At 33.4% G+C, this 24,934-nt stretch overlaps 1 protein-coding gene and 2 non-coding genes across 8 annotated transcripts; 2 read left to right on the top strand and 1 right to left on the bottom strand.

Annotated features, from left to right (window-relative positions):
• Window positions 1-247: 247 nt before the first annotated feature.
• On the bottom strand, window positions 248-20,584 carry LOC105108503 (ABC transporter C family member 12-like). 6 transcript variants are annotated; one of them, XM_011002829.1, is made up of 29 exons: window positions 20,368-20,584; window positions 20,012-20,159; window positions 17,930-18,305; window positions 17,567-17,745; window positions 16,779-16,818; window positions 15,849-16,005; window positions 15,530-15,644; window positions 15,369-15,449; window positions 14,708-14,732; window positions 14,270-14,326; window positions 13,830-13,895; window positions 12,448-12,522; window positions 12,173-12,280; window positions 10,926-11,060; window positions 9,037-9,143; window positions 8,852-8,945; window positions 7,853-8,020; window positions 6,922-7,062; window positions 6,456-6,656; window positions 6,185-6,283; window positions 5,944-6,096; window positions 5,218-5,597; window positions 4,523-4,703; window positions 3,967-4,290; window positions 2,433-3,189; window positions 2,076-2,197; window positions 1,519-1,764; window positions 883-1,294; window positions 248-683 (listed from the first exon to the last, which is right to left on the bottom strand). In XM_011002829.1, exons 3-29 carry the CDS (start codon window positions 18,263-18,265, stop codon window positions 592-594), a joined length of 4,851 nt encoding a protein of 1,616 aa, XP_011001131.1. In that variant the 5' UTR covers window positions 18,266-18,305; window positions 20,012-20,159; window positions 20,368-20,584; the 3' UTR covers window positions 248-591. The 6 variants fall into 6 exon arrangements, with proteins under 6 accessions (XP_011001131.1, XP_011001136.1, XP_011001135.1 ...); XM_011002834.1 differs by lacking the exon at window positions 12,448-12,522; XM_011002833.1 differs by lacking the exon at window positions 13,830-13,895.
• Window positions 20,585-23,732: 3,148 nt separating this feature from the next.
• Window positions 23,733-23,804, top strand: TRNAD-GUC (transfer RNA aspartic acid (anticodon GUC)). Its single transcript has one exon. It is a non-coding gene; the product is annotated as a tRNA-Asp (tRNA).
• Window positions 23,805-24,840: 1,036 nt separating this feature from the next.
• Window positions 24,841-24,912, top strand: TRNAD-GUC (transfer RNA aspartic acid (anticodon GUC)). The gene has a single exon. It is a non-coding gene; the product is annotated as a tRNA-Asp (tRNA).
• The last annotated feature ends 22 nt before the right edge of the window (window positions 24,913-24,934 follow it).

The raw sequence follows: 24,934 nt of genomic DNA, 5'->3' as shown, positions 1-24,934 counted from the left end.
AAATCCCTTTACTAATTACAAACCTGGATAAGGTAATTGGATGGAATATAGTTCAAAAGAATTCATAGAAAAAAAAAAGGACTTTTTTGGGATTAAATAAGAAAATAAAATTAAGAAAAAGAACTTTTTTTTTTATTCAACGGTAAAATTGATCACTCTAAATCTTTCCAACCTCATTACAATTAAAATGTGTGTTTATGCTACCAATTTTGGAATCAAGCAAGCAAACTTTAACAACTCACAAGACTTGAAAGAAAACTTGTATTCATTGATGAAAATTATGCTTACAAACTGGAACTCTTTCTGCCTTGCCGATATCATGCAGGGGTCCGAAAACCCCAATACCAGCTTAGTTCCTCAAGTTCAGATCAATGCTAAATTCCCCTGATATGTGATTGACTGTGATAACTTATACAATATGCGGGGATTTCAATTGTACATCAAAAGTTTATGTAGCAGAGGTTCTCTTTACTTTCAGCAGTCCCATCTGAAATTTGCTACTGGATGATCGCTCAAAATCGAGTTACCAGCTTTCTCTGTTGAGGAGCAGACTAGACTCCTTTCTTAGAACATCGAATTTCCCATTGTTCCCTAAATTTTAAAATCATCCCAATCAAGGGATTCGTTTTCATAATCATATTGTTGATGCCTCCCGCGTGACAACCTGCCCATTACAGCCAAACCTGAAACAAGCCGGCCATGTTGAATAAGAACGCGTAGGCAAAACCACTTGTACCTGATCGTCAAAATTCACTAAAAAAAAGAATAACCACTGTTGTTGTAATGAATCAACTTCTACCACAACTACAATGCTTGCGCACGCATGCAAGTAATCAGTGAACATATGTTTAGTGTATGCACACAGGAAAATTGTGGCTGTACCTTCAATTATTCTGTAGAAAGCTGACCACCATCCATCCTGGGGAACTTGGCTCTGTTGCAGTGCATCACATATCGCTTCGTCATACTTCCCCACCAGGACATCCTGCAGCCTTATAACAGCATCTTTCGTTTTCCTGAGGATGCTGTCCTCGTCTCCAACATCCAACATTGGAAGACCATTCTCTGAAGAAGAGAGACTAACAACCAGGGCCAGTTGGGCAGCTGCAGCCCATCTTGAAGAGTCTATCCATCTATGATAATTCTTACTTTTACTCAACTTATTCTCTTTACTTTCAAACACCAGGCTATACAAGTATTGAGCATTTGCTGGACCTGTACTTTGAACCATCTTAGAGAATGCGCTTCCTTTGTTTGGTAGTAGCAGTTCCTCTGGGGTGCCATGTTCTAAGACCTGAAAGGTTGAAGATTCTAACACGAGTTAAACAAGGATCACTACATGACATATTGGAATCATAAAAATTTGTGAATGAAGTTGGCTAGCATGAAAATTCTTGATGATCCCTGCTTCTTTCTTTTTTTACATTAATTTTTTCAGGATTGTGTTCAATAAACTTGTTTTCCAAGCAAGAAGGAAACAGGGAACAACTTCCTTGCAAACATAATTTGAGAGCATACCTGACCAGCCTCAAGCACAAGAATTCTGTCACAGTCAATAATGGTATTTAGTCTGTGAGCAATGACTAGCATTGTGCAGGATCTGAATTCTTCTCGAATGGTTTTCTGGATAAGAGCATCGGTTCTAACATCAACAGAAGCAGTAGCTTCATCAAGAACAAGAATCTTAGATCTTCGCAGCAGCGCTCGTGCAAGACTTAGTAGTTGTCTCTGTCCCACACTAAAATTCTCCCCTCCCTCAAAAACCTTAGACACCAAAACAAATCAACTTTACAGTTTGCTTTCCCCAATAATCAACTTAATGTCGTGCACATTTTAAAAAGATATGTATTAAAAACATTTCTGACTTTAAATCAGCTTTAATGAAAATCGATGCCATAGTTTTTTAGTAGAATGTTTGCAGTGGAGAACTATTTCCACCCATATGTGTGCTTCATATTAGATTTTGTCACACATTTTTAACAATGTTTTTAAAATATATGAATAGCTGATACAGTTTGACTGATTAAGATTCACTGACAGAAGGTAGTTTGATAAAAGGTAATCCAAGTCCATACCTCAGCATCCAGACCAAAAGAATTATTTCTAATGGCATCCTTTAAATGTGCCCTCTCCAAAGCCTCCCATAGGTCAGCATCATTGTGTTCACTAAATGGATCGAGATTAAATCGCACAGTTCCTATAAGAAAACGAATGAAAATTAGAATGAAACAAGTGTTAAGATTAATCACCAATGTGGCTTCAGCTTGGCTATGGTTTCTCAATCAAATCTCAAGTATTCTTGGTTAGCAAGCTTTCAAGTGGAAAACAAAATCAAAACAGAGTAAGAGCATAAATCATCTCAACTCATCCAAAAGACAGTATCAGATGTCAACATAAGAAATGAACCAGTTTTCAGTTTCTCTTGACAGTACCTGAGAAGAGAACTGGTGATTGGGGTATGATACTGAGAATTTTCCGCAAATCTGTGAGTCCAAACTTAGCAACATCACAACCATCAATGGTGATTTCTCCTCTTTCCAGTTCTACAATACGGAACAGTGCATTTAGCATGCTAGATTTCCCTGCTCCAGTTCTTCCAACTATTCCTAGCTTTTCACTAGGAGAGACTTCAAAGGACAAATGATGTAAGACTGGAGGAAGCTCGGGCCTGTAACGCAGAACAACATCCCTGAATTTAATTGATCCTGATGAAGGCCAAGCAGGAGGAGGACGATTGGTCTCGACAATGGCAGGAGCTTCGGAGGGTAAATCCATGTATGTGCCAACACGCTCAACAGAGTTTAAGCTATTTTCAGCTCTACTAGCTTGTCTTAGAACATTACTCAACAAATCAGTGATGTTCAAAGTATAACTAAGTAGTAGACCCATTACAGATGCAAATTCCACATGATTTTCTGTTCTTCCATTCCCCAAAACTGCAAATGTTGCTATCAACCAAATCATGATCCCTCCTAGTGTTACCAACCTTATGGTGAGCCAGCGATTTGAACTCATATTTACAAGAGTAAACCTGATATTATTGTCCATAGACTTCCCATTGATGATTGCCATCCAATCATATGCTTTATATGCACGAATACTTGACAAACCATTTAAGGCTTCTCCAAATTGTGCATAAACTGGAGACCTGGTAATGGAATCCAGACGTTTCACTTCACGTGATGTGCTCTGTACAATACAGTACAAGAGCATAGTTATTAGAGCTTGTAGATACAATACTGATAAGATGAATTAACTAGCATAAAAATGTCAATTCAACATTAATAGATATATATGATTGCAGAAACAGTAACAGTGACTGAGGAATTACAATGAGATATTTAAACAACAGGTAATGGGTAAAATGTTTTAAACACGTATGTAGTTAAAGGGTATGGATTTCTTTTTCTTGTTGAAGTTCTTTTAATTGAACCCACATAAATTCTAACATGAAAAACTATCCTCATCTAGCTAATTCTTCATATAAACAGAAAGGAGAAGCTAAAAGCCACTACAGAGACAACATGTTGAATGGTAGCATATCTCTTAACAGGATATGACCAACTACAATACAGTCGCTAACTTCCAGCATTGAAGCTCAGAAAGACAGCCAAAGTCCATCGAAATGGGTTCAATACGGTCTGATTGGATTTTAGCATGGAATTTGGCATGTCTTTTCTCCCAAATAAAATCCATAAGATTTACCTCTTAAAGAGTCAGTCTTCTAACTGCCAATAGTCTAAGGTTATTCTAAATTTTAGGAGACATGCATGTTTGGCTTATTTAGGATCTGAGTGGCGTTATCTGGGAAGATAACTCTTACATGTGGAACTGATAAAAACAACAATAAATTGATACATGAAAGAAACTACCTCGTAGAGCATCCCAACCAAGATATAAAGTCACATTCATTGCAAAAGGCATACCAGTTTCCGAACAACAACAACTAGGGATTTCTCATCATACCTGATAATATAGATAGGCTGTATAAAACAAGATCAGAAGTGGCATAATGGCCCACAATGATATAGTGCTCACAATGCCTATCAGCACAAAAGTTGAAAACAGCTGCCAGGCCTGGTTCAGAAAATTGTTGGCAAAATTGGCAACATTACGATCTATTTCACCTAGATCCTTCGCAAACCTATTGATTATTCTCCCAGATGGATTAGTGTGGAAAAATAGCATGGGAGCTCGTAGGATAGAGTCTAGCATGGCATCATGAAGTCTTTTGGCTGCATGAAGACTTGAACTGATTAACCAATAAGAGTTCACTAGAGTCACAATCACCTGAACCAGAAATATGAAGTATGAGTCTAATGACCATAGAAATTACATAAGTTCTAAAGTTTCTTCCTCACTGCTTCTCTTTTTTGTTTCAACATCTGTTATTCTATGTTAAAAAAACAACTGCAAATGAAAGAAAGTAGAAAGGATTAAGCTATTTGTTTCTTTTTCCTGCTAAAAGCTTACAAATATTGCGACTCTAAGATATTGATGCCAACTGTGTCTGTGAACAAACCTGACCAAATGATAGAAGTGCATACACGAAAATGTAGAATCCTGGTCTATAACTCTCGAAAGTGCTTTGATTAGTCCAATAACTCAACCATGTACTTCTTGAAACTCGAAGAACTTCAGTTAATAAGTAGCACATAAAGATTATTAAAACCACCCATATGCCTCCTAATGCATTGTTATACCTGCAAATGGACATAAAAATGTGAAGTACAAGAGCAACACAATTCTCTTTTAATGTTTCACATTACAGAATGGCCATTAGTTGAAAAAATGTTTCTACCACTGGTTTTAAGAGCTTGCTGGAGAGCTTAAAACTACAAGGACACTGTATAACATGAAACATCTACAGTAAGTAGTTGGTATCCAATGGGCATTAAATGGTTTTGCATCCCAAATACGTGCATTTGAGCATCACTAGTCTTGAGGATATCCAGTGCTACCTTGGCCACAATTGTGGTACATTGTGGAAGACTAGGAAATATGATTTCAACTTTGACCCGCATTGAAGTTTTCTTAGTAGACCAAAGAGGTTTACCCATAAACTTTGTTTGCACGCTTCGCTGCTGTGAGAATCATATAAAAATCTGTTGAATGTATTCAGAAAAGGGTCCCTATCCTAAGGCATTGTTTAGAAATTGCGCAAACAATCAAAGAAATAAAATATAGCAAGAATCTCAAATAAGCGCCCTAAATTACCTTATCAAAACATTCCAACTGACAACACCTGTTTCACGTTCTTCTTGCTTGATAAGTACAGATTTCCCTCCTTTCACTTTCATTTTGGAACCTGCTTTTTGTGACAAATCATTTCCCCTATTAGCTGCTGGTTTTGAGCTTTTATAGTCCAAATTTTCACTGTTCTTTTCTTCCACTAGCTCTTCCATTTTCCCTGCATTTTCCATCAGCTTCTGGAACAGCTTGCCATTTTTAGAGAGTTCCTCAAAGGTTCCCTCCTCTTTAATCATACCTTCACTGAGAAGAATAATTTTATCCACTTGTGGAAGAAAATGTAGCTGGTTGGTGACAAGAACCCTGGTTTTTCCTTGCAACTCGTCCTTAATACAACTGTTGAAGACCTGTAAATTTGAGATTAGGCTAATATTTAGCTTAAACAGAAACTTTTTAAGCTTACTTTTAGAGCTTCGATGTGTAAAGCTAGCGATTGTCAAAGTCATGAAACACTAAAGTAATATGAAAAAGAAACAGAGAGAAATTCCTTCAAACTCATAACTTGGTCTTCAAGGAATAGCATCGTTGGAATAAAGTTATTGAATGTTCACTTCGTGTAAAGAAAGCTTAATAATAAAGAGCTGCTCATCACTGTGAACCATATCAAGCTCGCTATAAGATATAGCACAAGTAGCAATAGTGATCAAATTAACTTTAACGTGTGAGCTTATAGTATTTAACATGACCCAGTACCTGTCGACCAACATGAGCATCTAAAGCACTTAAAGGGTCATCGAATATGTATACATCTGAATTGGAGTAGACAGCCCTAGCCATGGAAACTCTTTGCTTCTGCCCTCCACTAATATTGACTCCTCTTTCACCTATCTCAGCGAGGTCATGGCCCTGAATAAACAATTATGAGGTAATCTTCTAAGAGATATTTTAAACAAAACAGAAGAATCAAGAGAGAGAATAAAGGGATGCACTTAACTGGAAGCAAGTCGAGATCATGTTGTAATGCAGTTACATCAATAGCTTTCCCATAGCGTGAAGGTTCATATTCTGACCCAAATAATATGTTGTCACGCACCTGTAAGAACAGATTTTCAATGTCAAGAATGCGCACAACATTAATGCAAAACCTGAGAAGATCCATGAAACATGGCTTTGAAGCACAGAAGCACTACAAAGATACAAAATAAATGATAATTATTTAAGAGACCAAAATTAATTAACAAAGAAGAAACTAAGCTGTAACTCACAGTAGCATTGAAGATCCATGAAACTTGAGGAACATATGCAACAGTCCCTCTTATAACAACACTTGCATCTTCCATTGGAGGCAGTTCTCCAAGCATTGCTGATATAAGAGATGTTTTTCCTTCTCCAGTCCCGCCAACAATTGCAACTAAGCTGCCAACTTGTATTTTTAAATTGATATCTGACAAAGTTGGCTTTTCTAGCTGGAAAAGGCATGAGATTCTAAGATTTCTTGGATAAGAAGCATGTCTGAGTGTTAAAATCAATAAGCAGACCACAAGAAATAACGTGGTGTTTATTTACCACCACACTTCCTAACAATGTTTCTAGTATAATTCCTAATTTAACTATGTTTAGAATACAAAATGCCAATCAAGTGCAAATACAAAAATTTCAAATAAATATCAAATTCAACTTCCATCAAACCACAAGACCAATTTCTTAGATGTTTAAGATTTAAAAGTTAACCTTTGAATCCCATAAAAAGTTCCCATTTTCAATTGAGATAGCTGGAATTCCAAGTTTAAGAGGCAGATTTGGTGCTAAAATTCTCTCTTCAGCTAGAAATAGTTCCTCCAAGCGTTGCAATGATATATTTGCATTTACAACCTACAGAACAAGTTACAGTTAGACACCTAAGAAAGAATATAGCCAATATGAGTAAAAATACAGCACGCAAGGTAAGCTAATTAGCTCTAGACTAAATAACAATAATTTTGTTGTAAGAACAGAATACAGCCACAGATTCATTGAAGAGCATGATAATTTTGTCTTGAGATAGAATTATGCAAGAAAATAAAGCTAGTAATTTTTTCATTCAAAAAAGTTCTTTATATCTCTCCAGCTAAGTTTTGGCATAATTATAAATATTTTGGTATGCACATTTTATCTTGGGATTTTGTCGATAGAAAAGTATTTTGTAGGATTTTTGGATAGAAGACTTCTTTACAAGGGTTTTCAGTAACAATCCTCGCATGTTTATAAAAACAACAGGTTTTAGATAAAGGATCAAATTCATGCTTTTTAGGAAAAACTTGTACTTCAGATAGAAAAGTATTTTGTAGGATTTTTGGATAGAAGACTTCTTTACAAGGGTTTTCAGTAACAATCCTCGCATGTTTATAAAAACAAAAGGTTTTAGATAAAGGATCAAATTCATGCTTTTTAGGAAAAACTTGTACTTCAGATTATTAAGATTTTTTTCAACACAGCCAACCGCACTAGCAAACACAAATTTGGTATGTGACATTAAACATGAAGAATTATGACAAGAATGTAAGGCCTTGTTTTTTTTTTTTTTTTGAGGGGGGGTCGGTTTGCATCAAAGGCAATGTTGACATCATCAACAAAACTTGTATATTATCAAGTATAATTAGTGAAATAGAAAAAATAACAGAACCTGGCTTAGCAAGTTAGGAAGCATGTTTAGAGGAGATCTTAAGACTTGAAACAACGAGAGTGACGTAAATGCCTTTGCAGGTGTCAAATCTCCACCAAGCAAGGTGAAAGTGCCAAATGAAACCAGTGTCACAATAACTGGGATGCTGTTCAGTATAAAACTATTGAACTGCAATAGAAAGGAAATAGTCAGTCAATGCACATGTAAGGTTCCCATACATTTAACACCAGCAGCACAGAAAGATCGCAATACTCTGGTTAGTATTGCATTTGCATATAGAGGATCCCGATCACTTATGCAACAAAATAAGAGACAAATCATGCCCTTTCAAGTGATTAGTTATAGTGTCTCCATGATCATTATAATTCTACCAAATTAGATTAACTGATATGCTTATTTACACATTAGAGGAGAAAATCATTATAATTATACCAGATTAGATTAAATGATAATCATATTTACAAATTAGAGCAAAATAAATGATAAAATACATGTCAAAAGCATTGTTTGGAGATAGATTTTAACATTATATACTTGTTCTTTATCGGAATATAGTTGCATACTCAATTAATTAGTCAAAATCTAAGTGCACAAGCTTCTCTCTCTCTCTCTCTCTCTCTCTCTCTCTCTCTCTCTCTCTCTCTCTCTCTCTCTCTCTCTCTCTCTCTCTCTCTCTCTCTCTCTCTCTCTCTCTCTCTCTCTCTATATATATATATATATATATATATATTGTTATTTTGACTGAGTTGCACATGCTTATCATAACACATAGGTATACATGACTCCATAGGTGGTGGGATGTAGGATATGATAGAAATTTTGGCAACTGTTTCTTCTCAAGACAAATCATACTTCATAGTGAGATCACATTTAAAATTTTCTAGATTTCACTGTGAATACAATTTTAAATGGAATCATTGAAGCACCATGCTTTTTGCACATTCTTGGAAGAGAAGGAGCAACAAAATAACTCAGCAAGATATATAGTTTGTTCCGTACAGCAGATAGTAATTGTGCACTGCGAAACCATGACAACTCATCATCCCGCACACTCTGAATTCTGGATTGAAAGCTCTTCTCCCATGCATAACATCTAAAATATTTCATTATAGAGTCAAAACAATCACTTGAAATGGCATGAGACTGAAAATATAAGAGCAATTCTTCTTAAACTTAAACCATACTTCACAGCATCCATGGCAGCCAAGATTTCATTCATGAGGCTAACTCTTTTGTCTGTCCTATGCAATCCTTCCTTAGTTAGCTTTCTCATCTTGCTCATCAAAATTGTCTATCACATACAAAGATTAAAAGGAATGAAAATCAATGTGGATGAAATGAAAATGGGTCACTTAACTAAATTAATTGCACAATACTATCAAACTACGGAAGTAATGATACTTCTAAAATCTAATGACTTGATACAACAACTCTGAGCATAAAATACACAATTTACCTATGGATTTTAACTAAATTTTGTAACTCGTGCTAGAGTTATAAAAGGTAACTTATGATTCCACGTTTGACTCAAAATCTCTTTTCAGGCACAAAAAGACAGCAATGATATGCATTGTAATATTACCAAACATACTAGTAACTTACAAAATTTACTTGTGGACTTGTTTTACAATGGATAAATTAAAGTAACCTCGCACCTTGCAAATTGCAAGTCAATCTTAAGTGCAGAGGAAATTCTCCTTCCATATGTGAGGTGAAAGGAAGAGGGGCAAAATTTAGTTAGGCCTAATAAATTTGTTTAAATGTACTAGAGGAATGCTAATTGGAAACTCTTATAACAAGGAAAACAATTATAAGAGATAAGCATGTGGACTGATTTTCCCAACAACCTGGAAAAGAGTGGGGACTAATGAAGTATGATAATAGCAGGAATTGACAAGATAGAGAATTACAAGACAATGTGGATGGTCAGAAAAAGAACGTGGAGCATTGAAAAGGACGTAGCAGGACGATAAGGTATTAATACAAGCTGAAGTAGAGGAAAAACACATCAATCAACACATTAACAACACAACAATCAACTTGCATACTGCAAACAGCTCTCAGAGCTCTTTCTCCCAAGTTTCAGGACACCTGAAGCTTGTTATGCTATAGGCAGTAACACCATAGGATGATAGATAGATTTGGAGGTTGATAGTTTGGTTACTCAGTTTCTACTTTGTAAACTAATAGTGTCTATAAGCTCTTAAACAATCTTCTAGTACTCAATTCCTGTGTGAACAATCATGTCTGAAGTAAGAGTCCAGGTTTGTAAACAAAATCTCTCACCAATGAAAGTAAGTTCCCTTTCTAGTCTTGAGTGTTATTAAAGTTGCAATCTCACTTTTTTTACTTATATGTTGCTTGATTCAAAAATTAGTAGCATGAGCATATTATTTATTGCCATAAAGTCTGGAGAGTATAGTCATTGGTTTAAAGATCATCTTTATTATACACACACAACGGAAAAAAGTCATGTTGGTGGTACAAAAATGGTATACCCGAGCCTTCAATTTCATGAGGTGTTGGGTACCACGCCATTGTTGCTTATTTTTAAGAGTTGATGTGGCACAATTATATCGCCATGGTTCAACCAGCTTGAGTCAGGTGGTTATGGAGGTTTGTGGATGATTTGATCAAACCGGTCTTCAATGGTTCTTGTAAGGAAAATTATAAGGCAATCTACTCCCTCAGCCTAGACCATTCTAGATCTAGTTCACCTGTTAAACTGGCAGGTCCAATTTAGTTCTAATAACACAAGTACACCCAACAAACCAAGAAGCCATTCAAGAATATTCTAATGTGCCTACATAAGTTGGAAGTTAAGCCATCTATTCACACTTTAAATAGACCTTGCTATATGAGGAGACCCTTATGCACACAAAAAAGCTACTTTATAAGATCTGAGTGCTTGAATTAACATTTTGGAGTGCTTGAAAATCTTATTTTTATTGATATTAAATAAATTATGATTGATCTGAATGACTTGAAAAGATCAATATACAGTTGACCACAAGCAAATGTTGATTCTAAGAATTAAAAAACTAAATTTAGTGAAAGGAAGAATATTTCTTACTTGTGTGGGGACCATGAGAACAAGCATTAGCGAGCCAAAAAGTGAAGCAACACCTAATTGTTGGTAAAGAAGAACCATAGAGATGGTGATACGAAATGGAGCAGACCACAATCCATGAAGTTGTTGGCATATTTGCTACAGAATACAATGGCAGTGCATTTTAGACATTAATAAACAATGGAAAAAGAATGATTATTGGAGAGGAAAGATAAAAAGAAAAATAGGATAAATGGTTTGATGTGTCCTTGTATAATTAAAAAGGTCTCCAATATTATCTCTTTTATCCTTATATAGTATCACATTCTTTAATATGTTCCATCAAATCTTGCCATCTAAATTGATAAAAGTGTATTTGTTTTTTTAGTTTCAAAATCACCCTTAGCAATACAAAGATGTACTATAATAATTGAGAATGTAGGACATGTTGGAGATATCTCCAACTATATATAACCTGTAAAATTAATTTTTTAATTAGTGAATTGATTCGTTAATTTGAAGGGGGGGGATGGAGGGATGTTAAAGAGTCATGTAATTTAAAACAACTCAAAACATGTTAGTTATTTTTTTTTTTTGAATAATTATAGTAGTTATTGATTCATATGTTAAATGTCCAACGATGACAAAATTCTTATATTCCTTTTAAAAATTAATTAGTTCATAATTCAAAACCCAAAAAACAATGGTTGTCTCCCTCTTCCCTTGAAAATTTGTTGTTACATAAAACTCCCAAAGCCAAGATTCAAGAACAAGCCAATCACACAAGGAAGGACAAAAATGTTGGCCACCCCGCTCCTCCATTAAAAAGTTTTTGAAAATGAAAAAATTAACTTTTTTTAACAAACTTCGTTCTTTAAAAATTAAGAAATCAAAAAAATCAAAATATTTATAATGTTTTAGAAATTAAGAATTAGTTTTTAGGAAAAATTACAGTTCTTGAAAATGTTTAAGAAATAAAAGAAAATGTGAAAATTGTTGAACATTAAAAAATCTCACAATAAAACAATTAAGAAAAAAAAGTAAGGACATGATGAAGACTTCTCAATTATGCAAGAACAGGGTAATTTAGATAGGATATCAATAAGTATTTATGATATACAAAAAATATTGTATTGACATTGCAATTTCTCTTCAAATTCATATAATGTATAATGTTCCAAGTAGACACTCACTCTAGTGAATAATTAATTCTCTTTCTCCATGACACGAGTTACTGTATGCATATTAATAGTTCTTCACAAAGAGCATACCTGAAGTGCATTGGCATCTGTTGTGATCATATTTGTTATCTTCCCTGATGGGAAGTTCTTTCGACCCTCATGAGTTAGTTTCAAGGATTTGCGAAATATAGCAGCCACCTGCAATTGGAAAAGGCTGCTGTAAAAATAGCTAGCTCATCCAGAAACAACAAAGCAAGAATTTGGATTTGGCAAACAACCAAAATTCCAGAGAAAAATGATGCTGAAGGATATATTTGAAAAACAAGTTCACATACATCTAAATATTGATAAGAAAATAGTTTTACCAGAGTTGACCTCAGCTGAAAACCAACACGCATGACATTCTGGAAAAACTGAGATTCACAAAGAGCACCGAACAACTGAACCAAGTAAATCAACCAATTAATCCAAAAACTACATTCCATTGGCAACATTTAGATATACTTGGTTTAGGAACATGAAGAATTGCTTGATTTTATTAGTCACAACATAAAACATAGTCCAGCCATGCCATGTATCACTTACACCAGCAACTCCTTCCATTGTGCAAGCAAGATTGGTTGCTAACATGGAAATCTTGGCTTGTTTAAACCCTTAGATTGGGAGTGAGGGAAAGGGGTACCATAAAAATCAGAACTTTGAAAGTTATCAAAGGTATCTCAATCACATTACGAATCCTATTTTGCTACTTCATTTACATTATTCTGATTTTGTGACTTCCTGTTTTATATAGGCTTCCCTGAATCTAATGTGAACATTCCAAAAGAAAGAAAAAGTTCTATCATGGTCAATGAAGTCCCGTATCTAGATATCAATAATTAAATGTGATATCAAAGAAATTTAAATATTAATGATGACATCGAGATTGATAGTAATAAAGAAAAAGAAAAATATAACAATACATTACAGTGGCTAGTAATACCATGTTACAAGGAAAATTATGTGTGGCTAAGACTTCTTAAGTTTTTGGATTCGATGAACAAGGAATATTACCCTGATGATCATGTGAGCAAGTGATGCTCGGCTACCAAAGGAGAAAAGATTGAAATAAAGCAACACAATGAATATGTAAATTAAGGAAAAATGATCTAGAAAACAATAAAAAAAAAAACAACAATAAAGCTAGAATAAGTTTAATGATTTAAGCGATAATTGATATGATTTATTTGATTGATTGGTGACAGTTTTGCTACAAAATATGCGACACTTCATATTTATATACTCACAGTCATATAACAAACACCCTATAGAAGGAATACAAATTCTCCAAAAAATATTTGATTTTTAAATTGATAACTTTCACAATCAGTACTTAGCTTCACTATCAACAATCCCAAATACAAGTGTAACCTGCAGTTGAACATTTTGCGAGTACTAAAGGCTTCTCAATTATCATTAACAGTAGTTAAATGCTTAAAACACTGTTCTATCAACTAGAAAATCCCCAAATAAAGCGTAACCAAACATGTGCAATTAAATGATGAAATATGTAAACTGAGTTTCTTGAATGTTAATACATACAATGGAATATATTATGTATTCCAGAAGATCAAGCTAAGGAAATAAAACAGATAACATCATACAAACAGTGAAATTAAACAGATGAAGTAGAGAGAAATGTTTATACATATTCAATCTGTTTCCTATAAAAAAGAAATTGAAAGAATAGACAAGCTCGAATTCATACCACCCCAATGAAAATTAAGAAGGCATAGATATAACCAATCCAAGCTGGATCACCTCGTTGCATTGACTGCATGTAGTGGAACAATTACAAATTTGACAGCATAACCACTAAGTGTAAGAGATTTGAATTGTGCTCCATATCAAATTTGAGTTAATCAGTTGAACTATTTCTATCATAGGAAAAATGCTAATCAATAGAACAATTATTGAAGCATAGAAAAATAATCTTTGACTAAATGTTGAGAGACATTTGGTGCAATCAAGAAAGTACACGACAGATTATTTACAAGCACATAAAAAGAATATAGATTACTATTAGCATTACCAAAATCCTTCTGTATGAAATCTAAATAAATTCTTAGCAGACATGAAACTCTAGCTAACAGCAAAATGGATGCCGTGCATTATATAAAACAAGGCATTAACAGTAAAGAAACAGACCTGCAAGAGGTGGCTCAATACAATAGGTCCCACAAATTGAGAAAGATCATAGCCAATCTACCAGTAAAAATAAAAAGGTATAAGTTCCACATGACTTGTGACATTAGTAGAGAGCTCCTAAAGTCCACTTTGTTAGGTTTCAGTCTAGAACATCAGTTTGGAATGAAATTGTTACAATAGCAGAGAGAAAATATTGTATGGTCCATAACTAAGAAAGGTTGAAACTGAGAGTATTCCCTACAATTTAAGAGTTGAAAGCCACAATTTTGATATATATTACGAGTCAAGAGCAATAGTATCCCAGAATGCAATAGGCAAATAAAACTAAAAAGCTCAAGCTTCCAGGTTCACCAAATTCAAAATATAACATAGAAAAAGTACGGATGATAATTTATTGAGAAATTAAACAAGTTAAAGCAATCCTAGGAAAAAATGTACCTTAAAAAATCCTCCCAACCAAAACCTACAGGAAATGATAGATGAAAAACGAATAAAATGCGATTAATATATATTGGTAATAGTAAAAGAAAATCTTTACTACAATAAGCTAAACAGTAGAAACATCTCCTGTATTATAAGTAATTTTACAACATTCCTGATATGTTTTTCTGATTTGAACCCCTAAACTGTAGGATGTCTTCATTTGTATTTCTTCTCTTAGATTTATCCATTTTAGTTTTTAAATACCATGTGCACGCCATTTGTTTTTCTCATAAATCACCAAGAAAATCATAAGAATTTTAAGGGTTGATTTCTTGATGATAATTTGATCATAATATTGTCGGAGGCTGATTTCTTGATGATTTTTTTTATCATTTTCTTTTATGATTTTGGAAAATTTTATAGGAAAACAAATGGAACAAAGATTCTAAGTGATGGATAAATGGACAGAATCTAACATACAGGGTCTAAATCAAAACACCTTGTAATTTAAGAGTTGAAATAAGGGAAAACAATTGTTCAAGGGTCTCAATCAAACAAAAAACATATAATTCAGGAGGTTTTACGAAGGATAAAGCCACCATGGTATGTTTACAGTCCAAAAAGCATCAAAATGAAAAGGAATGAAACAACATGAGACTTGCAATTCAACCAATACCTTCCCCCAAGACTATTGTTTAGTGCTCTTAAGAGACGTGGTTTTGGCCTTTTAGATTCTTCAACCCAACATGTCTGGAACCTGCAATAGCTGAAAACATTTACGAAAAAAGGGATACAAGGTTTCCCTTAAACTATGAAAGAGAAGAACGTGGTGCATACTTTTTTATCAATGTCTCAGTCTGGTCCCATGTGTCTAACTTCCAAACATCCTTTTCAGTGATAGGTCTTTTATGGCCTTGCTTCATGAGTGGAGTCAACCATCCAAAAAATATTCCTTGCAGAGGGAAATGAATCGATATATCTATAAGTAGTTAAAAAATTAATGACTACCCAGCTTAGCTATCACTGAAACCACACTTTTGATCTCTAGCCAACATGCAGTTCATTAATTTTTCTATCTTAAGCAACCGCTTGAGAAATAGAAGCAGGAATTTTGAGATCTCTTGGCATTGAGAACAGTGAATAATGAACTACTTACTAGAAAATAAGTTGGCACGCCTCTCAGGACATATTTGCTCCCTTCCAGGAAGTGCTTCATATTCACAATTACCAAGAGACTCAGATTCCATCATAACATAATCTGGATAAGGATCCAAATTGGGAATATAAACAAGTAGAAGAATCCCAAGCAAAACCTGCAACAAAAGTAGCCACGCGGAAAATATGACTGAGGTGTTTGTCATTTTTGGGAATGATTAAGAATTTGGTCAAGCTAATGAAACAAAATTTAACTTCTATGCCAAGAATTAGTGTTGATGTCATCTGTGTATTCTAAACAACTCAATCATTTTGGTATCAATCTGTAACATCCAAGATGTTGTGGTGGCCTGTGGAAAAAAGTGGATTCAATCAAGGCTTAAGAACCTGCCAGGCAGTTCGAGAAAGAACTTGTATCTATTGGCTGTTTAGCATCAGTATATGCGTAGAGGTTTTGACAGGCTCCATCCTATGATCTAAAGATGCCAATATCCATGGCATTGTCCACTCCCCACCTTTAGCAACTTAAGAAAGTCCCAACAAAGATATGTTAATGAGTATCAAAACATCCAAACAAAGCAGCTTTCATGTCATTCTCACAAAACTTTAAAAATTCTCCCTGGAATGTTGTTGTTAGCTGCTTAATTTAAAAATGTTGTTGATTTGGTTTATAAGGCCAAGCCAGGCTATGCTCAAGTTGTAATGTCCTCTAAGGCCATGGAAAGTGACTTCAGTTTTGATAGACTGAAGCAGAGTCAAAATTTGTACAAAAACAGCTAGAGATGTCCACCTTAGCATAAGCATTCACTAACCCTGATTGAAGACCATTGAATGGATGATAGGTCAAAGTAGCATGAAGAAAGATGAGAAAATTAGAAGAGCTGATATACCCTATAATCTTTATATTATAGAGAAATAAAAGGCCACAAACCTGGCAGAAAACCGTGCTGATATACATATACAATGTAAATCTGCATTCGCAAAAGAACTGTAGTTTAGTGTTGCCTCCAACATAAATTGAGAGAATATGAACAGCAGAAAATAATACTGTTAATCCTGCAAGCATCCTTATCTAGAATAACCATGAAATCTATATTAGTCATGCCCATCCAACCTCATTGCAAATTGCATTTATGCGATAAACTTGCTTCTTGAGGCTTGTACAGCAGGATTACCTATTCTCACCAACAAATAGTTTATCTATGCAGATGTCTTTTAGCCTGAATTGCACAATGTCTTGACTTACATGTGGATTGGATTGTATCAGAGTCCACTAACAGATTGTTCATTGGAATTAAAAATTCAGGAATTTAATCCCCACCTCACCTTCCCTCCCTTTATAAATAAGATGGCAGGACACTAATCCAGTTAAAAAATTCAGCTTCTAAAATTTTCCTTTCTTACTGTCAATTGTGAAAAGTTTGGCAGAAGCCCAGATTGTACTTATGGTCAACATTACTATCTTTTATTTTATTTCCCCTGAAGGCTACTATATAATTTAGTATCACTCATTTTATCAACTAGGTAATTACAATAATGTCCTCCAGCCAATAGTACAACATTGCTATCTTTTTATTTGATGGGGCTGTTGCACAGGAAAAAACAAAACAAAACAAAAAAAACAAAACCTTGCTCACATTAAATGGCACTCCAACCTGATGGAAAAATAGAACTTGGTTGAGTTAATTTATTAAGTCAGGAAATGGAAGAATGACTAACCTACTGTAGTAATCACTCACTGACAGTATGAGATTGAGCATTGCCGCTTCCCCTACCAACACATATATGACTCCAAACCGCACATACCATCGAAATTGTCGAATGTATATTTTTGTTTCTAAACCAATCATGATAAGAGTGGAGCACCAGGCAAGGGCCTCAACAATCAAGGAGACCACCTGCAAAGGACAGAAAATCCACGAAGAAGCCAGTAAAATGATTATCAGAAGAACAAGTTAAATACAGATTTGTTTGAAAAACAAAAGAAATGAAAGACAGCCAGCACATGCTGATTTAGAAATATGGTTTATCTTTGACAGAAACATTAGAAGTCTAAATTAACGAGAAATTAAGTTCATATACCTCGAAGGGAGAAAGGGAAGTCTGGTCATCCAGATTGAAGATTGAGACATCCATAAACAACCTTAATAAAGGCTGAACTGTGCAGTAAGCAGCCAAAAAACCCAGCATGTAATTATAGTAATTTGACCTGAGACAGTATTTTTGAACTTTGGTGTTGTTGTCAATAATCAACCATATTCGATACAAGCACAGACCAAGAAGAACCAGATGAGAAATGCAAATGACTAGGGAGTCAATGGCACAGGGAGTGTAAGCACCAAATGCATTATCCACTTCTTTTGCCCAAACCCCATTTGCCATAGGTCGACAATACCAAACCAATGCCTCCAAACCCATCTTCCCACCTCCCTACGCCAACCAAAACTGCTTACTTTACCTACAGTTGATCAAACAGAGAGAGGGAAACAGAAGAAAAACATAACAAAATGAGTAACAGAAGAACAGTAAGTACAAATAGTACTAAAAGAAATCTCAAACATAAACAAGTTTAAATGATAGAATGGTGAACTTGCTTGTTCTGACACTCCTACTGGTCCTTTGCAGAACGAATGATATCTGAGCGTGTTGATTAACGTCAGATACATGAACTAGAGCTAGGAGTGTGGCTTTTTCATTTTCAGGTCGTCGGTTATTTGCTTAACCCCCCTTCTTACTCTTGGTTCTTACTTATGAACCCATCAGAGCGAGCGTCACGGCTTACGTGACAGGTACACCCCTACTCTTATTCATATTTATGAACGAGTGAGTGAGTGGTAGGCATCTATACAACTAATTTCCAAAGCTAATGTTGCATTTGGAAGCATTTACTTTTCCTTCAATGAAGACAGTGATCGTTGTCTTATAATTGTAAATTAAAATGCCACATATGGCGGGGAGGGGATTTTACAAGCCTCAGATAATTTATTACCACCCTTATTTTGTCTCTTCAGTGTAGTTGAAATTATTTATTAAAATATTTAAAAATATATTAAAATAATATATATTTTTTATTTTTTAAAATTTATTTTTCACTAGCACATTAAAAAATCTAAAAATTTAAAAAAATCAAAATTTACTAAAACAAACACAACCCCAAATAAAAAGTTAGGAGTGTGGTAACTTTTATTTTTGGATCATTTTTAAAAGAATATTTATCTTAAAAATATTAAATTGATAATTTTTATTAATGTTTTTAAATGATTTTAATGGCTGATAATAAAAATAAAAAAATCTAAAAATAAATATTTTAATAAATTTTTAAATAAAAAACTTTTAAAAAATATATGCACCACAATACTAAAAATATACTTAGTTACTTCACTTACATCTTTATTTTTATCTAATAATGTGAGACTTTGAATATATAATGTTTTATATTTTTAAATTTTTTTAATATAATGATATAAAAAAATAAAAAATATATATTATTTTAATATATTTTCAAATTAAAAATATTTTAAAAAATAATATCTATAACATTTCCAAACAATAACTTATTAACCCATATCAAACAGACTCTCCATTCACAAGCCCATGACCTTCAAAATCCATTGCAATTTCACGAAGTATCAGAAGTAAACCATGGAGAACAGCACTTAAAAAACTGTTTCAGAGAATGTATGGAAGCTTAATAATTGTGATTTAAAATGTATTTTATAAAAAATAAATTAAAATAATATTTTTTAAATTTTTAAATTTTATTTTTATATAAAACAAAATAAATTAAAATAATTATAAAAAAATTAATTTTAAATAAAAAAATTAAAATTTTTAAAAAATACAATTTAAACCGCCTCAAACATTATTTTAAAGTTTATTTACTGATGTGCTGTGTGACTGTACTTTTAAAAAATTTAATTTTTTAAAATTTAATTTTTTTGATATTTTAAATTATTTTAATATATTAATATTAAAAAATAATAAAAATATTATTTTAGTATCTTTTTCAATAAAAAATAATTTAAAAACACAACTAAAATCAAAATCAACATCAAACTATGAGATGTTTTGTCAAACACATTAAAGGCGCACAATTTCTTATAACGACACAACACAACGAAGAAAAAATCTTTGAAAGAGAAAAACCCCAGTTTAAGAACTCACCTCCGAGATCAGGAGGATACCCATGGTAAACGTAGCATGTATCTTTATCTTTTTGCTAGCCAGAGCCAAACAGAAGCGATCAACATTCAACACAAAGAACTCTCCCGTGAACCTAGCCATCTGCAGACTCATCAACATGCCACTTTGCCTTTGGGCAACAATTCATGAAGAAGAAGAAGAAGATATTAAGAAAAACGAACAAAGAGTAGTTTAATCATGTTAAGGCTTCACCTTAACAAAGCTAAAGAGCTTAAAAATCGAAGAGAGAATTAGAAGAAGAAAAGAAATCGAGGGAGAAGTAGAAGAAAGAGAGGGAGATTGAAACTGTAACAGCAGAATTCTTATTCTTTCATTACCTGCCTTACAAGTTCTTCGATCTCTAGCCTCTTTAAGATCTCAGCTGACTATTTAACTAACATTTAACAACTCTGACCAGCTAACCACCGAACTAGCTGACTTTCATCCCTCTCCCTTTTTTTATATTTACTCTTGCGAAATAATTTATTTTTTCAAGAGAAAATTTTTATCTTTTTTCTTGCATCATCAGAATACAAAACGAGAGGTCAAAGAGAGGAGTAAGCTGCCATAGTCGTCCACTACATAGCGGGCGTCCGTTTGAATGAACTCTTGATTGATCACAATAATTGGAATGTGCGCGATCTTTGGCCAAAACACTAAATTTTAAAATAATTAATAAACATATAAAATTTCAATAACCTTAAAAAAAAACCCCAACTCATAATTACTATAAAACAAACTTAAAACCTAACCCAATAGATATGATGGCGTATCCTTACAAGAAATGCCTGTTTTCTGAAGAGAATGACATCCCCATTTTTCACCATCTTGACCATTCTTATCATCCCCCGCATCATCTAAGACAAGCAGAAACATTCTCCTTATAGTTGGAATTCAACAAAGAAAAAAAAATCTCCATTGAAAACATTTTGACCCAATGTGGTCTTCCCTAACACTTCTATCCCAACTGTTGAGATGACAGAAACATTCTCTTTGTCGTACGAATTCAACAAAAACTTCTAACTACCTTTTGGTCACCTTCTCTCTCAATCATAAATCCAGGATCAGAAGAGATTTGCTCCCTGTTCATATTCAAAGAAACTTTTTCCTCATCACGAACCTCCAAGTGAAACTGTTCACTATCGGCATTAATATCATCCAATCTCTCCCTAAGTGCTTTAACTTTATGAGTTATGACCCATCCGCCAACAATGCACGAGCTGGTTCGATCCTGAGTTAAAAATACGTAGTTCCCTCGATATTTTATTACCAGTCATTGGTTGTTTTCACAGAACTTCAGTTGAAAAATCATCTAGCTAATCTTATGCATGATCATACGTGGCTTCTTGCAGCTTCCTGAGCCAGTCTTGACTTGACTGCTTTGTTGTGCCTGCTCATCAGCAGCATGAAGCACAGCCTTGCTTCTCTTAACTATGCCACTGAGCTTGTCTAGCTAGCTGGCCTTTGACACCCCACCATAGAGCAACCTCCTGGGCGGCTAGGGAACCGAGTTTGTTCTTGGTGGGCTTAGGGATCAGGGGAAACAAAAAAAAAAGTGTGAGTAGCAGAGTAGGTGTTTCAGATTTTAGTGTCAAATGTGATAAATGGTTCCCTTTGACACCCCGCCATAGAGCAAACTTTGGATGCTCAAGTTGCTGTGAAGAGCAGGAAACCATGGACTATATACAAATCACATAATCTCCCCAACACTCCGGCCATGAAAGGACCTGCATGTACTCCTTTGATCAGCTCCAAATCCCTTAACTAGTCTGCACTCAACTAATGCTCCATTCCTTACTTTACCTTAACAACTAATCAACAGACCAGCTATAAACTTTGCTCCTTATTGCTTTATTCTCAATCTCACAGCAGCTATTTACATCTGCATGCATACATGTACAAAATACTCATACAAACTTGACTATAACTAAGGTGCTTATAGCCATAAGAAGGGAACTTCCAAAAATGTCCGCACTGCTACAATATGAAGACAAAAAAATATCCAGCCAAACTTGTTAACATGAAGCAAAGATATGCTTCTGTGTTTGGCAAACACTAGTTTGAGCAAATAGCCAACGAATTCAAGATTCATATGAATTATTTCACAATTCTGCATCCGTCAAACATTTAAATCACGAACAATTACTGGATGTCAACTTGCGTATATTAAGTTGTTCGTGACTTTTGCAGTCTCCAACATATATATGTTCTTGTGTTTGTTGTTAAGTAAAAATAAAATAATGATAGTGAAAAAATTAAGCCAAGGAATACTATTTTTCGTGAAAGTAGCAAGGATGAAACCATCCATTCACAATTTACTTCGAATTGATCCATGCATGATTCAATAATTAAAGAACTCAAGGTTATTGTTTCAAAAGGAAAAATCACACACGAGACTTTTATCTATCAAAGAACATATGTATTACTTTAGGTTATACTTGCTTGACTTTTGCAAATTAAAATTTGTATTTTAACTTTTGAATAAAAAAATATTCGTGAATATATATGATTATAAATATATAACATTGTACTTAAACCAAAATTCATTTGAAGTTAAATTTTCTTTAACCATGATAAAAAAAAAATATTTTAATCAAAAGTTCAATTTTTAACTTTTGAATTTTAACTTATACTACACATTTCTTTTCTTAAAAAAAAATATTTTGAATCATTTTATTATATACTTCTAACTTAAGATATTTTAACTCCTTTTATTTATAAATTATCTATGAAATAGTTTGTAAATTAAAACTTAAAGTCAAAGTTATTCTTCGTCGAGTATATTTTTAATCTATCGATGAAGACCGTGTGGATTGTGGCTTCACTTCTTTAGGCCAAATTTGTTCCATCATGCCATTGAAGCATTTCATGAGCTAAAGATTACTATAATTACTTGCTTATTAAAGAGAGGTTCCTGGTTTTCATAACCTTTGTAGAGCACAGTAGTACAACAGACAAACTCATTTTTTAAACTAGGATAGTTAAAATAATAATTTTTACTCTAACATAAAAATAATAAATAATAGTTGTACATGTAATACATGCACAACTTATAGTTTGCAACCTATAGTTGTTGCTATTTAATTTATTTTTGCTAAAAAAATTTAAGAGTAATAGTGTCGATTACCTGTTAGAGAATTTTGATGGATTTTAATATAAATTACATATTTACTACATGTGCAATTATTGTTTATGAGCTAGAAAGAAAATTAATTTCTTAGCTCTACCAGTATTGGAAATAATTTTATCCAAATAGTGCCGGGGAATGTTTGAGAATACAGTCTAAATCATGTTTTTAAAAAAACTAAAAATAATTTATATTTTGAATCGTTTTGATATCCTGATTTTAAAAATATTTTTTTTAAAAAATAAATATTATTTTGATGCATTTCGATACTAAATTGTTTTAAAAAAAAAACCACGACTACACTCTCAAATAAACTTTTAATATAAAAAAAACTCATTTTTTTACATCGACAAACACAATAACAATAATAAAAAGTAAAAATATCCATTTAAAAAAGCACTCAATCTAAAATCTAATTTTTTTAAAAATAAAAACGTATTTATAAATACAATCAGTTTTTAAAAATAAAAACGTATTTATAAATACAGTCAGTGCAAAAATGTTGCAAAAATGTTAGTGACATCTGGTTCCTCTAAATATTTAAGTATTTCATTTTCTGATCCACCGTCCAACAAAGTCGTTGTAGTATAGTGGTAAGTATTCCCGCCTGTCACGCGGGTGACCCGGGTTCGATCCCCGGCAACGGCGCTTTTTATTTCGATCTTTAAAAGCCCCTTCTTGATTACTTCCACAAAAGCCTAACGAAGCAATAAACGGTCATCATACGGCTTCTTCTCTTTTTTCATATCAAAGAACTTATTTCTTGCTAATTTGTTAACATAGTCTCTCTCTTTTTTTTCTTTTTATTCAAGGGATCTCTCTCATTTTTTTCCCTTAAATTTCTTGAAATAGTAAATACTTGATAATTATCATATTTTCATTTTAGCACATATATATATATCTGTGTGTGTGTGTGGAGTCAAGTTTAAAATATGTTTTGAGTGGAAAAAATATTTCAATTTAAGATAATAACTCGAAAATCCGCCAGTCAAAGTTAAATCTTAAAAAATAATTGACTAATAATCATTCATATGATTGTGTGCCCATGTTGAACAGCACCTCGAACATAATTTCATCTTTGAAAGTCGGAATCCTCAATCCTTCTGCAAGTCAATTGATTAGGGTAAGTAGTTCAAACAAAATCAAAATATTTATCAGTAGAAATCTATGATTTTGGTTTCTGTGTTTTTATCCGTCGAAAATCTTAGGATATTAACAGGAAAAAAATTGAATTTATTAATAACCTAGTTATAATATCTTATTTGACTTTAAATATCAATTCAGTAGCATCCACTCGAGATTTAATTTGGGTTAATAGAAATATCTAGTTTTTTATCATTAAAATAATATTGTTTTTGATGAATTTACTAACTTCACAAGTCAACCTAGCTAGTCACCCTACAATTCTCCATATTATAACTATAATCAAAAGTTAAAGTTTGCTTGGATTATATGATTAATTCAAGCTAGTGTTTTAGGGCATCTCTATCCCAAAAAGGAAACACAATTTCTGTAATCAGTTAAAATCAATAAAAGTCTTTAAAATTTAGACACTCATGTCATGAATATCATAAGCCTGTAGCCTTGCTATGTTAGATGTCAATCAAACGTGAAATTGTTGATTGGTCGGTAGGAAAGGTTATCAATATATATTTATAAAAATATTGATTCTTACATCAAAAAAGTCGTTGTAGTATAGTGGTCAGTATTCCCGCCTGTCACGCGGGTGACCCGGGTTCGATCCCCGGCAACGGCGTTTTCAATTTCTATTTTTCAAA

Source organism: Populus euphratica, unplaced genomic scaffold (genome assembly GCF_000495115.2).
Source record: "Populus euphratica unplaced genomic scaffold, PopEup_1.0 scaffold194.1, whole genome shotgun sequence".
NCBI classification, from domain to species: domain Eukaryota; kingdom Viridiplantae; phylum Streptophyta; class Magnoliopsida; order Malpighiales; family Salicaceae; genus Populus; species Populus euphratica.
Note: the sequence above shows the minus strand (reverse complement) of the source record. Positions and strands in the feature narration are given on the sequence as shown.

Excerpts from the sequence above, each read along its gene's own strand:
- LOC105108503 (XM_011002829.1), bottom strand. The coding sequence starts at position 18,265 with ATGGGTTTGGAGGCATTGGTTTGGTATTGTCGACCTATGGCAAATGGG. Across the intron at positions 16,819-17,566 it reads GTGAGTGATTACTACAGTAG|ATTTACATTGTATATGTATA; the intron begins GTTAGTCATTCT and ends TTGCGAATGCAG. Across the intron at positions 2,198-2,432 it reads ATCACCAGTTCTCTTCTCAG|GAACTGTGCGATTTAATCTC; the intron begins GTACTGTCAAGA and ends GTTTTCTTATAG.